The sequence below is a fragment of the Homalodisca vitripennis genome, chromosome X (genome assembly GCF_021130785.1).
Source record: "Homalodisca vitripennis isolate AUS2020 chromosome X, UT_GWSS_2.1, whole genome shotgun sequence".
NCBI classification, from domain to species: domain Eukaryota; kingdom Metazoa; phylum Arthropoda; class Insecta; order Hemiptera; family Cicadellidae; genus Homalodisca; species Homalodisca vitripennis.
In genome coordinates, this window is record NC_060215.1 from 70,795,197 (window position 1) to 70,807,678 (window position 12,482).

Sequence of the window (12,482 nt, forward strand, 5' to 3'; positions counted from 1 at the left end):
TGGCACAGCTTTTATTTTTCTGTCCATCCTATTCCATTGATTTGATGGTTTTTAATAAGAAGAGGAAATGGCCACCATTTTAAGTAGAGTGATTATCGTAGGTTTAGTTGGATTTTTTCTATTAATACCTTATACTTCAAATAGACATTTGACATTTTTTAATCCGTTTTATGATCCCAGATTTTGTACAAGACGTTCCTTTGAAATCTGCATAAACAACTTTAGATTATTCAACTGTAGACTAATTTTATTACCAATCTCCAATGGGCTTTCATGCATTAAAATGTTATGGTGAAATGCTGCATGATAAAATATTTATGTTTTCAAAAATAAATCATACTCAATAACCTTTTAAGCAAGCTATAACCACAAAGCTGTCACCGAATTTTGGTTATTTTTAGGTTTTAATCAGTTTTTTTGTTCTAGGCATCTGATATCTGGTCTCTAGGAGTCACCCTGTTCTCGTTTGTCTATGGACAAGTCCCCTTTTCCGCAGAGACTGTGCCTGCTCTCTATCACACAATACAGAATCAACCTTTAATTTTTCCACCAAAGCCTTCAGTTTCACCAGAACTTAGAGACCTTATTGTGAAAATGCTTAAAAAAGATCCACTTGAAAGAATAACATTACAGGATATTAAGGTAAACTTATTTTATTTCATCTTGGTAGTACGAGTAGTATGTATAATGGTTAGACTGATAAGTTAGCTCTTTAAAATGCTGTTCTGGGCACAAAATCAGAACAAAAGCTATGTATGCAACTACAGATGCATGAACCCTCATATAGAGGACTGTTTGTTACAAGTTTGCTCTTAAATTGACTTCCCGCTCTCTTACCAGGAACACTAGTTAGCTACCAGCCATGTATCTATAGAGGTTTTTCATAAGAAACTCTGGAATATAAATTATAAAACATTAATAACTAATACATGAATTCAGTATTTCATTACAATTAGATACTACAATTGAACTTTTATCAGTGAAATACTCATGGATTTGAGACAAATTCTTACTGAAAACACAGATTTAAACTTTATCTCCATGTTAAAAGCAAAGCCTCAGATGAGCAACCAGCAGTGCACTAGCTCCGTCTTAACTTTCAAATGTAAGGTTTTAATAAGGTAAAGCCAACTAAATAATAAACTGAGGTGCATTCATTAGATATTTAGTGTCCCAACCACTCTCCCCCACCCTCACTAACCACTTTTGGCAAAAGGTAATCGATTTAAAAACCATCCTGAAAAACTGCAATTACTTCTCTTACTATTATCGTCCTCTTCTTATGGAAGTTTTGAAATTTTGATTGGATCAAAAACTTATATGAGGGGAAATGGATTAAAAACTATCTTGGCGACTTACAAAATTTCTTTGTTCTAAGCTAATAGAAAGAATTTGTGAATGTTTCTCTGCTATCTGTTCAGTTCTGAATTTTGTTACTTTTTTATTACATGAATACATGAAGTGATAGTAAAGTGAACTTTATTATCACTGCCTGCATCTCAGTTGTAAGCTCTATTCTCAGTGAATACTGCAAATCCTCAGACGACCCCTATGTAGTCCAATTTCAGGGCTGGTTAAGTTATAGTGTTGGCTAAGACCAAAAGTGTTGGGCCAGCGCTTAATACTTATATAAAAACATAATTGTGTCCTTTTGGTATAATAAGCAATGTATTTAGTAACAAACTAATTGTTTGTTATAATATTTAAATTTATAGTAACAATTTTTAGTAATAAATTTAAACAAATATTTGTACAACATTTTTGTTTTGCTGAAGAACCAATTCGTAATGCTAAGTTTATTTACACATAATTTCCACAGTTTACTCCAAAAATTGTTATTAACACATAGTGTTAATGCTACATATTATTATAAAAAATAGCAACACAATAAAATATGTTTTTAAGTTTGTTGTTGACAATGGATAATTTGAAAGGACAGTAGGATTTTGGATATTTGCCATTGTTATATGTTACAAAAATAAAATACTACATTTCAAGGATTGAAATTTACCCTCTTCTTCAGGTGTAAAAACCCTAATACATAAAAAAACTTATAAACTAAAAACTATAGCAATGGACTGCCACCTAAAGGTTTTGTATGATCGATTTTATCTATCTTGTTTTCTGTTAGGAAAATAATTTGCTGGTTATAATTGTTCCATCTTCTTTAACGATAAAGATTAAAATTAATTTTCCAATTTTATGAAAGTATTCCTTAAAACTCCAGCACTCAAATCATCTTTATTTTTGCCAAAGATTCTTTATTATGTTTCACTACAAAATCTTTCCCTGTATTATTATAAGCATTTACAAAAATTGTTCTTTAAATAAACATATTTAAGTGAATCATCTTTTAATTTTTGAAACATTTCATAACTTAATAAAATACTCAAAATTGTAAGATAACTTAAAGTGCAAAAGTTTTGGACCTATATTAACTGGGTTTTTACAAGTTTATTATTCAAATAATTAATTCTTGAGGATTATTGAAAAACAAACTTTTGCTAAGTTTGGAAAAACACGACTCTATGAAATTTTTTATTGTTGTGTTTTATGTTCTTTGGGTAGTGTTGATACAAGTTTTAATTCTGGTAGTTTTAAATAAAATGGAATGTTTTCTACAAGAATATTAGTGTAGTCCCCTAAATTCCATTAGTAATTTGATCCTTCAACAAAAATTAGATAGACAGATTGTGTAGTATTGTTTTTTTAAAACCTTTACTGTAATTCAGCAGCATTAAATAAACTCTATTTTTGTTTATAATTAATTAATAAGTAACTCAGGCCTCTCTTCTCTAATGGGAAACATTACATAATCATTCCAAGAAACATAGTTTTGTTATATCTGTTCAAAAACAGAATTTTCCAAGATCTGAATTCAAACAATTTTTCTGGTTCGGCTAAAAGTACAATGATTGTGCAGGTTCACCCATGGGTGACTAAGCATGGTGAACATCCTCTTGCCTCAGAAGCTGACAACTGTCAACTAGTTGAGATCACAGAAGAAGATGTCCGCAAAGTTGTCACTTCCATTCCCAAGTTGGACACACTTATCCTCATCAAAACCATGCTCAAGAAACACTCATTTCAGGTAAATTTGCTGTTTCACAGTTTGGCTCGTTATCCTTGATTTTATTACATCAAATTATTAAAGGCTGTGTGGTGGTTTAATTAGCAGAATAAGTGAGAAGTTGATCACAATTATGTTGCCGACACTGCAGGTTGTAAAGAAAATAGTTTGTGGTGAAATTATCGAAGTATCATTGTATTTTGGAAATCTTATTAATTAACAAAATCAATTCAAATTTTCCAAATTTATTAATTTTATTTACCTAATAGTGAGCTAGGTTAAAATTTGAATTGTTACCATAGGTTTTTTGTAGATTTCAGGGGAAGGGATTCGTTTAAAATATGGTTAAAAGATGGATGAAAGGTTTTTATATTTTTGTCCCATTCATAGGAAAGGAATCTGGGGGACCTCTAATTCATCCATATGAGGATATCACTCAAGCCTTAGTTATTTAGCCTTAAAGCTTTGACACTCACAAAAGTTACATGGCCTCTTTGTCTAAACTCTATAACAATAATCTTATGGTTTTTTTTTATTAGTAAAATCCTTCCTACCCAGATCTTAACACACCTCTTTGGGATATAGAAGTGTTACTCCTGGACATTATTTTATTGCCGGATAAGAGTAAATAACAGCATGTTTTTGTAAATTGATTGTGGATTATCCAATCTGCAGAATTATACAGCTCTCATTTGTGCCCCTTCCACACCCAGATATTCACCTCTTGGAGTAAGGCTCCAACCTTAATAGACACCTTAGAAAAACAAGTAGCTAGATCTTAATACAATCATTCATTAAGCAAAATCAACAAAGAAAAGAATGTAATGTTTTTAACATTGGTTAATCTGTGTACATTAGTTTTAGGAACTTCTACAAGTTTGTAAGTCCAGATTGGCTCCTTTAAGATATGGCACATTTCTTCTTTACACTTTACTATAACATTGGTTAATCTGTGTACATTAGTTTTAGGAACTTCTACAAGTTTGTAAGTCCAGATTGGCTCCTTTAAGATATGGCACATTTCTTCTTTACACTTTACTATAACATTAAACAAATTTTCTTTTAATCTTGCTACTGCACAACTTTAGATATTTATGCCAGAAATAGACATTCTAAGTATACATGTTTTATTTCCTTTATTTTAACTTTTATTTTGTTGCTGATAAGAGAAGAAAAATCTGTATTGCTCTAAATGATTATCTAAGTAAAAGTCATTATCATTTTATTTTACTGACCTCAAATGATTTATTGATTAATTTCAGAATCCATTTCTTGGTGACTCGCTAGTTCGTAAGTTCCAGAAGAACGGAAGATCACATTCCGCACCTGGCTCCTATGATTGGCCAAACAATAGGTAACTACCCAAACACCACACATAATAACAGTACTGATTTTGTTGTATTTGAAATAGTACGGTTATAGGAACAAATTATATAATTAAACTACATGTACAGTATTTGAAATTTAAATGACAATAATTTAAGAATATACTTATTAAGTGATTTACGTAATAAGGCTAGTGGTTCTAAACCACATATGTTACAAATATTCAAGTATATGTTGTGTATTTTTATGATTAATTTGTTTTCATTTAACCACCTATATTCAATATTCTACTTCTATAACTTCTTAAAATGCTTAAGGCGTTCACTTAAGCCCTGCAGAATGACTCATATTGGGTCCCATTGATTAGACATGTATAATTGGTTGAGCCCTATTGATTAGATAGTGTGGCCTCCAAGAATAGTATGAAAGGAATTCCATCATGACATCAAAGACAGTTTCACTGAGGTCAATGACATAGTAAAAATTCAATTTTCTGCAATTCTTATGTTTTGACGTATACACCTCTGAAACTTGTAACTTGTTAAAATGTCTATTACAAATGTCATCAGAAGCCTTTATTGGATGCTTGATTGTCCAGAAGTTGGACCTGAACAATTATCATCTTGGCCTCCAACCACCAGATGGGGTATTTGAGAAACCTCATTTTACTACAAGGTGTTCTCCAACATACCTTATACTTATGACTTGTGTCTAATGTCATCCAGCTATTTTTATTATTTTTTTAAATTATTTTGTTAAATTCTGGCTAATAAAATAAAATCTTTCATTTACCCTATTGACATCTTAAAATAACTTCAATAAATTATACTTACAAATTTAGTATTAACGTTTTTTTAATATGTACTATTCAATACTGTTTAATTTTTTTTTTATTGAACCCATTTTAATTTCTTCTCTTCAGATTAATTTAGCTACAAATACAATGAGTTGTACATAAATATAGAGTTGAAATACAACTTTATACGGTTATAATTTGATACAATTAGAATTTTTAATACAGGAATTATTAATACTTATTTGATGAATATTACTAATTAGATACTATTTTCAAGTTAATTAAAGAAAAAAATTGATTTTTCAATAGCCAGTGGATAAAGCTTGATGATATTGTACCTTGACAAAGTACTAAATTAAACCACTAAAATTTGAGATAATTATTATAATAAGTTATTTATAGATATATGTAGATTTCTAACGTTTATTACCTCATGGGTTCAAATATGAATATTACTGAGCACCATTAAATTCATCATTGTAGGCAAACGTTTACAATTTTCAATACATTTTCAAGCATTCTGCGGTTAGACTGTGAAATTTTAAAAGCCATCTCTTAACAAGCACATAAGAGGTAAAACGATCATGTTCCCAAAGTTCCATGTGAATCTTCAGAATTCTGTATTTTCAGAGATACTCGTATAACAAATATATTCATCGCAATTTCTAGTAATGTCATATGTTTATGACAATTGAAAAATTGTACTAACCAAATAATATATTAAAATATAACAATTCATTTTTTAATTATATAAACTTGGTTTTATTATTTTTTAAGAAAAGGCTTTGATAAATTTACAATTTATTGAAATTCTAGATCAGATTTAGTTTAAATAGAATTATGATGTATTTTTATAATCAGAAAAAACCCATTTTCTTTTAATGAGAGAAAAATGAGTCATTGCATTTAAGAAAATTGACTTATTCAACAAATGTCATGCAGATTTAATACCAATTATAAAGTAAACAAATGATAAAGTTTTAGAAAATTGTAATTACAGTAGTTTTTGAGAGCTCTAAATGAATCATGTAACCAATTATCAAACCAATCATCAGACTTATACAATAAAATTGTTACTCTTATCATTCCTCTCACTATTTTGAAGTTCCGTACACAGTATACACCAACATAATTATACTGTACTATTTCTAAGGACCCAATTTATTCATGTACTGAATGTCACCTCTCCAGGAACACAAGAAATTGGAGAATTCAAGATGATTGCATGAGTTGATATAGGATGGGGTAGGTCTATCAGTTAGAGCTTTTTATTTTATATAGAAATTTAGGGATATATCATAAAACGTAACATGAATATTGAAAACATAATATGCTTTGTGTTTAAATTTATTATAATGAAACTAACTGTATCACTGGAATAAAATATTTCATTTCATCTTTCATAATTAACATTTATTTACAGTATATAATATTGTATGAAAATGTATAAATTAAGTATGCCAGCACTTGAGGGACGTGAGCGTGAGTTCTGAATGAATATCAGTGCAGTTGGAGCAGAGCACAGGCTGCTGTTACCGTCTCAGGGGAACCACATCAGCCATTGATCGTGACTGTGGTTACTGCATACATTTACAACTAGCATCCATCGAGCTTTTGAAACTAGAACCATAAAACGTACAGGTGTATATAAGTAGTTTTTCTTGTGTTTACATTTGTGTAGGATGTTACCATGCACAAATATATTTAGTTTAAAATAGGTACATCCCTTCTTTAATTGGGAAAATGGCAAATTGCATATTTTAGTGATTAGTAATTAGTAAAACCAGTGGCTTACCTATAATTTGGCTTTGGGGAAGGGGATGAATCTGATTAAAGAGCACACCATATCAGTGGCTATAGAATAAATCTCAATGGAAATAAATTAGATATGCCTAATTCAAAGTAAAAGATTTAACTACTGTATTTCAAACAAGTTTAATTGCTGTTAAACTTATAAATATATATATATATATATACAATATATATATATATATATTTCACATTTTTAGGGCTTTTGGGGCTCTATTGGGGCATCATACTCTTAGTTACGCCACTGAGTGAAACAAATCACAAGTATTCTAACTAACACATAGTTTTTCAAAAATATCAATTTTGGAAATATATCTATTAATTAGTAATATCCTTGTAAATGTTTTATATATAAAGATTTTTACTTACATAATTGAAACCACTTTTATGCTAACTTTTACAAATATTAATTTTACTTGTCAAGTATGTAGTATTGTGCTTGTGTATCAGTCTGAAAAGCCAATTTGGAATTGAAGATAGTTGTAATAAAGTTATTTTGATGACAAAACAACTCTAAAATGCATTTTTTGTACCGGTGTGTTCCAGAGCCATGTCCTCGGAGACATCTCTGTCTGCAGTAACCGAGGCCATGTCGTCTGAGGCTCATACCCCTGACAGAGCATAGTCCTCATGGATCTGCCTTTTCATCCCACCGCTCTACAATCAAAACCAAATGTCATCAAAGCTTCTAATGAATAGATTTTACCATGTCGATTGTTACTTGTTTCAAATTTCTAATCGCTTGTTTTATTGTCTGGGACCAAAATTGTATATTTCAAACAAAACTTGCGTTTCTATGTTATGAAATTAACTCTTTGCCTTACTTATAGTGTGTGTTTAATAGATATTTTGAATGTTTTGGTGTATAATGATAATTTTCATGCACTTTAACAACTCTTGAGGTTAAGTTTTAAACTTTTGGTGGTTATAGACTTAGTGGCTTCAATTGTCTGTATGTGAATTTTGGTCTGTACATTTGTGTGTTTGTGTGTGCGAGTTTTTATTGTTATGACTTTGTTTAATGTAGAGCTGACCATACAATAATTGTTACTGTGATAAACAAATATCTTTTTGTTTCATTAGTCTATGAGATTGATATGCCTTTGGTGAAGTTGCTGTGAATTGTCTGTAATAATAACAGTCCAAGAAATGTCATACTGTGTTTGAAAGCACCTTTACCTCAGAAGATTTGGAATGGTTATGAACATCAGAATCAATGCCTCCTCCAGCCACTGTTTTAACAAGGACAACTGAGTGGTTGGTAGAAAGATTGGCAAAATACTGCATTCAAGTACTGACAGCGATTTTAAGTAAAATAATAATTCATAATCGAGCTCAATATAAAGTCTTCAAAGGCTAGTTCATAGTTGATTATTCAAAGTTCTTGTAGGTTGTATTGTTCCAAGTTAGATAGTAAATACTGTATTATGTGAGAAGCTTAACTTCGTTATTATAATGTATATGTACCTGCCTGAGAAGTTACGGGGAGGAGGCTATGTGATTATTCTATTTATAACTAATTATGCCTCTAGGACTGACTAATAAAACTAATGAAATGTTATTGTACATCTCTTTTAGATTTAAACACTTTTTTCCTTCTACCCACAGTAGCTCACACTTAGTGTTTTTCTCTTAATATTTTAAACTAAACATTCAAAGATATATTTCATTACATCTACAAATGGATATGTAATCATTTATATAAAAAACAAATCAAAAGTGTAGAATAGCTACATTTAGTACAGTAAATGAAAAAAATAAAAGTTGTAAGTTTTTGTGTTGCAAATAATTAAAACTTTTCTAAAATCCATTAAGGAATCTTAACTGAGCATCTACTAATTATAAAAGTTTTATAATGGTTAAAATAATTAATTAAACAGTTAATTGTCTCGTGTATTGCTCTTTCTTTACATTTATTGAGTACTTACGTAGTTTTCTTAACTCTACTCAGGACTTTTATTGTACTTTTTATTTTTACTTGGCAATGTCTTACTTTCTTTCGTATATGTTATATAATTATATATAGAGGGAGAGAGTGTGTATGTGTGCATCTCAAAAATTGTATGCAATTTTAAATCATAGTAACTGGATACTTTTATCAGCTAATAATTCAAAACTTAGCTTTTTATAATGAATACATTATTGCCGTCGTTTCTCTCATTTGACCCTTGGTCAACTTACTGAAGTTCAGTTCTACTTTGATCAAGGAAAGCGTGTTTCAAAGCATTGCTGGGAGACTGAGAATGTTTGAGAGGTCCAAAAAGTTAGGAAATTGAATTTGGAACACAATCACCAACAAAAGTAACACTAGCAAACATTTGCAATAAGTGAAGGCCACTGCCGAACAGTGAAAATATGTAAAAGGGTGATGTGGGCAAAGAAACCCCTACAGATTAAGAAAATATGATGCAGACTTCTACCTCAAATAAATCCCTCAGAAAATGATTTCTTTCTATTTAAAAGATAGTTCTCATCTAATTTTAAAAGCTGATAAATGGAAACCATGCATACCATTTATGGCTATTGCTGCTTATGGCTTTTGAGACAGGTTTACCCATCTAGGTTCAATGGTGCATACTTTCTGAATGCAGGCACTTTATTTTTCTTGGCATTAAGTAAATGTAACAGTGTAACATACTTGAATGCTCTGACTCATTACTGAGATTTGTAGAGAAGCCAATGTATAAGTAATACAGTTGCGATACTTATTGGCCAGACCAATGAAGTTACTGGTGAAATTGTTACACACCTACTACTCTTGTTTAAGTCTTTGTATCATCAAACAATGATTATTCACTATGAACATATTTAAATAACCCCTCATTTTAGTTATTTATTTGACCTCTCAAGCGCTTGCCATATAAAAGGTTTTGACATTTCTATTTATACTTAATCTGAATGCTTCTTTTGAAAGCTCTACTATGGCTTAGTAAAGAATGGATAGCTGTATTTAAGCCTTGCTATTGTTTACTGTAGACAACAAACGAGAGAAAGACAAGGCCAACAATGCATGCACTGCATTATACTTCAAAAACAGTATGGCAAAAAAGTAATTATATGACATTAACAGATAACTTCTGTTCGAGATTCACTACCATGTGAAAAAATTGGTCAGAACAATATTTAAGTAAAGATTCTCTTCTTTGTTTCCCAACTGTAAAACTGCAGTGGGATATCTCACTAAAATAATTTTCCCATATTAATAAACCAATCATCTTTCAGTATTGAACAATCTGTTGATACCTACTTTGGAGGATCGCATTGCCAACGTTTATCAGAAAGCTAAACCTACAGCTTTTCAGTAAAAATCAACTGGTGTCTTATAGTCAGCAGTGAATATTCTATAGATTCTATTCTAGATCAACCTTCTAGTTGGGTTTAATGTACTAGTTACAGAAATAATAGATTTGTTATGTTTTAATGTTGTATATATTATGTCAAGATTTCTAGACAGTTCCAACTTGCCATTATCTTAAAGTTTTCATCCTATACTGAAATATTTATACTGATACAAAGAATGTTTGCCAATTTTAAATAAGTATGTTCTAGCTCTTGCACAAAAGTTGTTGTTTTTGTCTCTTAGATTTTAGATTTTTTAAATCTCGAATAGCACATTGTTGTGTTTTAATATTAATATAAATTTGATAAATCTGTACGGTAGATTTAGAAAATCAGTTTAATTAATTTTTCAATATCACCAATTTACATCAGTGTTGTATTTTATCATATTTTTAAAGCAATTTATTTAATGTTCATAACTGCAAGTCAAAAGTATTTTGGTGGTTGTTGAAGATTCTAAATATTTATGTGTGATTTCATTGTTTTTCTGTAAAAAATATACAAGTACATAATAAAACTGCATATGTGAGTAAGTTATTTTCCTTATACCAAAAGTAATTACGTTATCTTTAATATGATAAGGACTTTAATAATACATTTTCCATCAACACCTAACCAAGAAACTATAACTATAATTTATTTTTTTACATCTCATTGATGCTTCACAGATGTTTTTATGCTTCCAAAAAATTATAACATACAAGTAAAAGCGCTTTCGCAGGTTAGAGAATCATCAGTGAGTAAAATTAAAATATCCTTTCCAGCTCAGACAGAAGAAAGGTGGATTTCATATGACACTTTTATCTCGAAATGTCAAACTGAAGTTGCATTATTACTTTAGATGTATGATTCGTATAACACTGATGGTAAAATATCAATGTTGGCATGTTAATATAATCATAACACTTTCAAACATTTAGAAAGTCCATAATCTTGAAACTGTACTAGAAAAAATTTAAAACTATATAAATCCTTTATAAAAAACATGGACTTGATTTAATTACAAGTAATTATAAATTATGTTTGTATAAACACATTAACTTATAATGGGTCAATTGTATATGCCTATAACATTAAATGGCACCATATTCATACATGAAAAGTTATAGAAAAATAGGTATTCATAAATGTTGCTTGGAATTACTTGACAATTTAATGCAAAGTGTCAATATTAATTGATCTTGTGAAGTACTTGAGATAAAAATGTTGCCCAAATGCGAACGTTTTGTAGGTTAAGACTAGCTAATGAACTCAACAAAGCAATTACTACCTCTGTACAAAGTTAAGTCTGTATCTGTTGAGAAATACGTATACAATCTGGAAACCATACGGAATATCAATAATGGAAAAAACATTATTGTAAATGACCTGAGAATTTTAAAATAATTTTTTGTACGCATCATAACATGAATGTAACCATTCCTTTTACAAACTTTGAATGGTTGCCATGTTTAAACTCTTCATTGGTTAAGACTGGATAAAGAACTCAACTAAGCTGTGTACAGATACTGTCTACTTGCCAAGTTTAGTATGAATATATTAAGAAATACTGTAGTTATCGTGTTCACAAATATTCCTCCAGTGTTGTATACTAGTTAACACTTTGTATGCACATTATCTGGAAAGCATACGTGATATCAAAAAACAGATGTAATAAGCCTTATTGTAAATTACCTGAGAATTCTAAAATGCAGCATAACTTTAATATAAACATTACTTTTACAAACTTCGAATGGCCACCACCTTGAAACCTTATGAGATTTAAAAAACTAAAAGAATAAAAGTTTAAAAACTATATAATAGATTGTATCTGTTTTGGCCTATATTGTGAACTATTTGAGTTAAAACTTATCCTAGAATGTGAATGGCCGCCATCTTTAAAGTCTTCATTGGTTAAAACTGACTAACAAACTCATCCAAGCTATGTGCAAATACTGCTTTTGTACCAAGTTAAGTTGGATACTTTGAAAATTATCACAGTTATTTTGTTCACAAGCTTGTGTTATATTGTATAAGCCCATGCATACATACCTATTTATATAATTTCAACAAACATTGAATCAAAACAAGTGATTTTGTGATTCAACATTTATTAAAATTAAATTAGCCTATTGCCAACTATACAAGTGTAATAAATGTAAA

The 12,482-nt window shown here is 29.9% G+C and overlaps 1 protein-coding gene across 1 annotated transcript in view; it reads left to right on the forward strand.

Annotated features, from left to right (window-relative positions):
- LOC124369166 (calcium/calmodulin-dependent protein kinase kinase 2) overlaps positions 1-10,862 on the forward strand; it is a 191,778-nt gene extending 180,916 nt beyond the window's left edge. The window contains exons 11-14 of the mRNA XM_046826961.1: positions 427-642; positions 2,924-3,091; positions 4,333-4,424; positions 7,548-10,862. Of these exons, the coding sequence (XP_046682917.1) occupies positions 427-642; positions 2,924-3,091; positions 4,333-4,424; positions 7,548-7,626 (555 nt within the window). The 3' untranslated portion in view covers positions 7,627-10,862. The remainder of the gene's footprint in view (positions 1-426; positions 643-2,923; positions 3,092-4,332; positions 4,425-7,547) is intronic.
- The last annotated feature ends 1,620 nt before the right edge of the window (positions 10,863-12,482 follow it).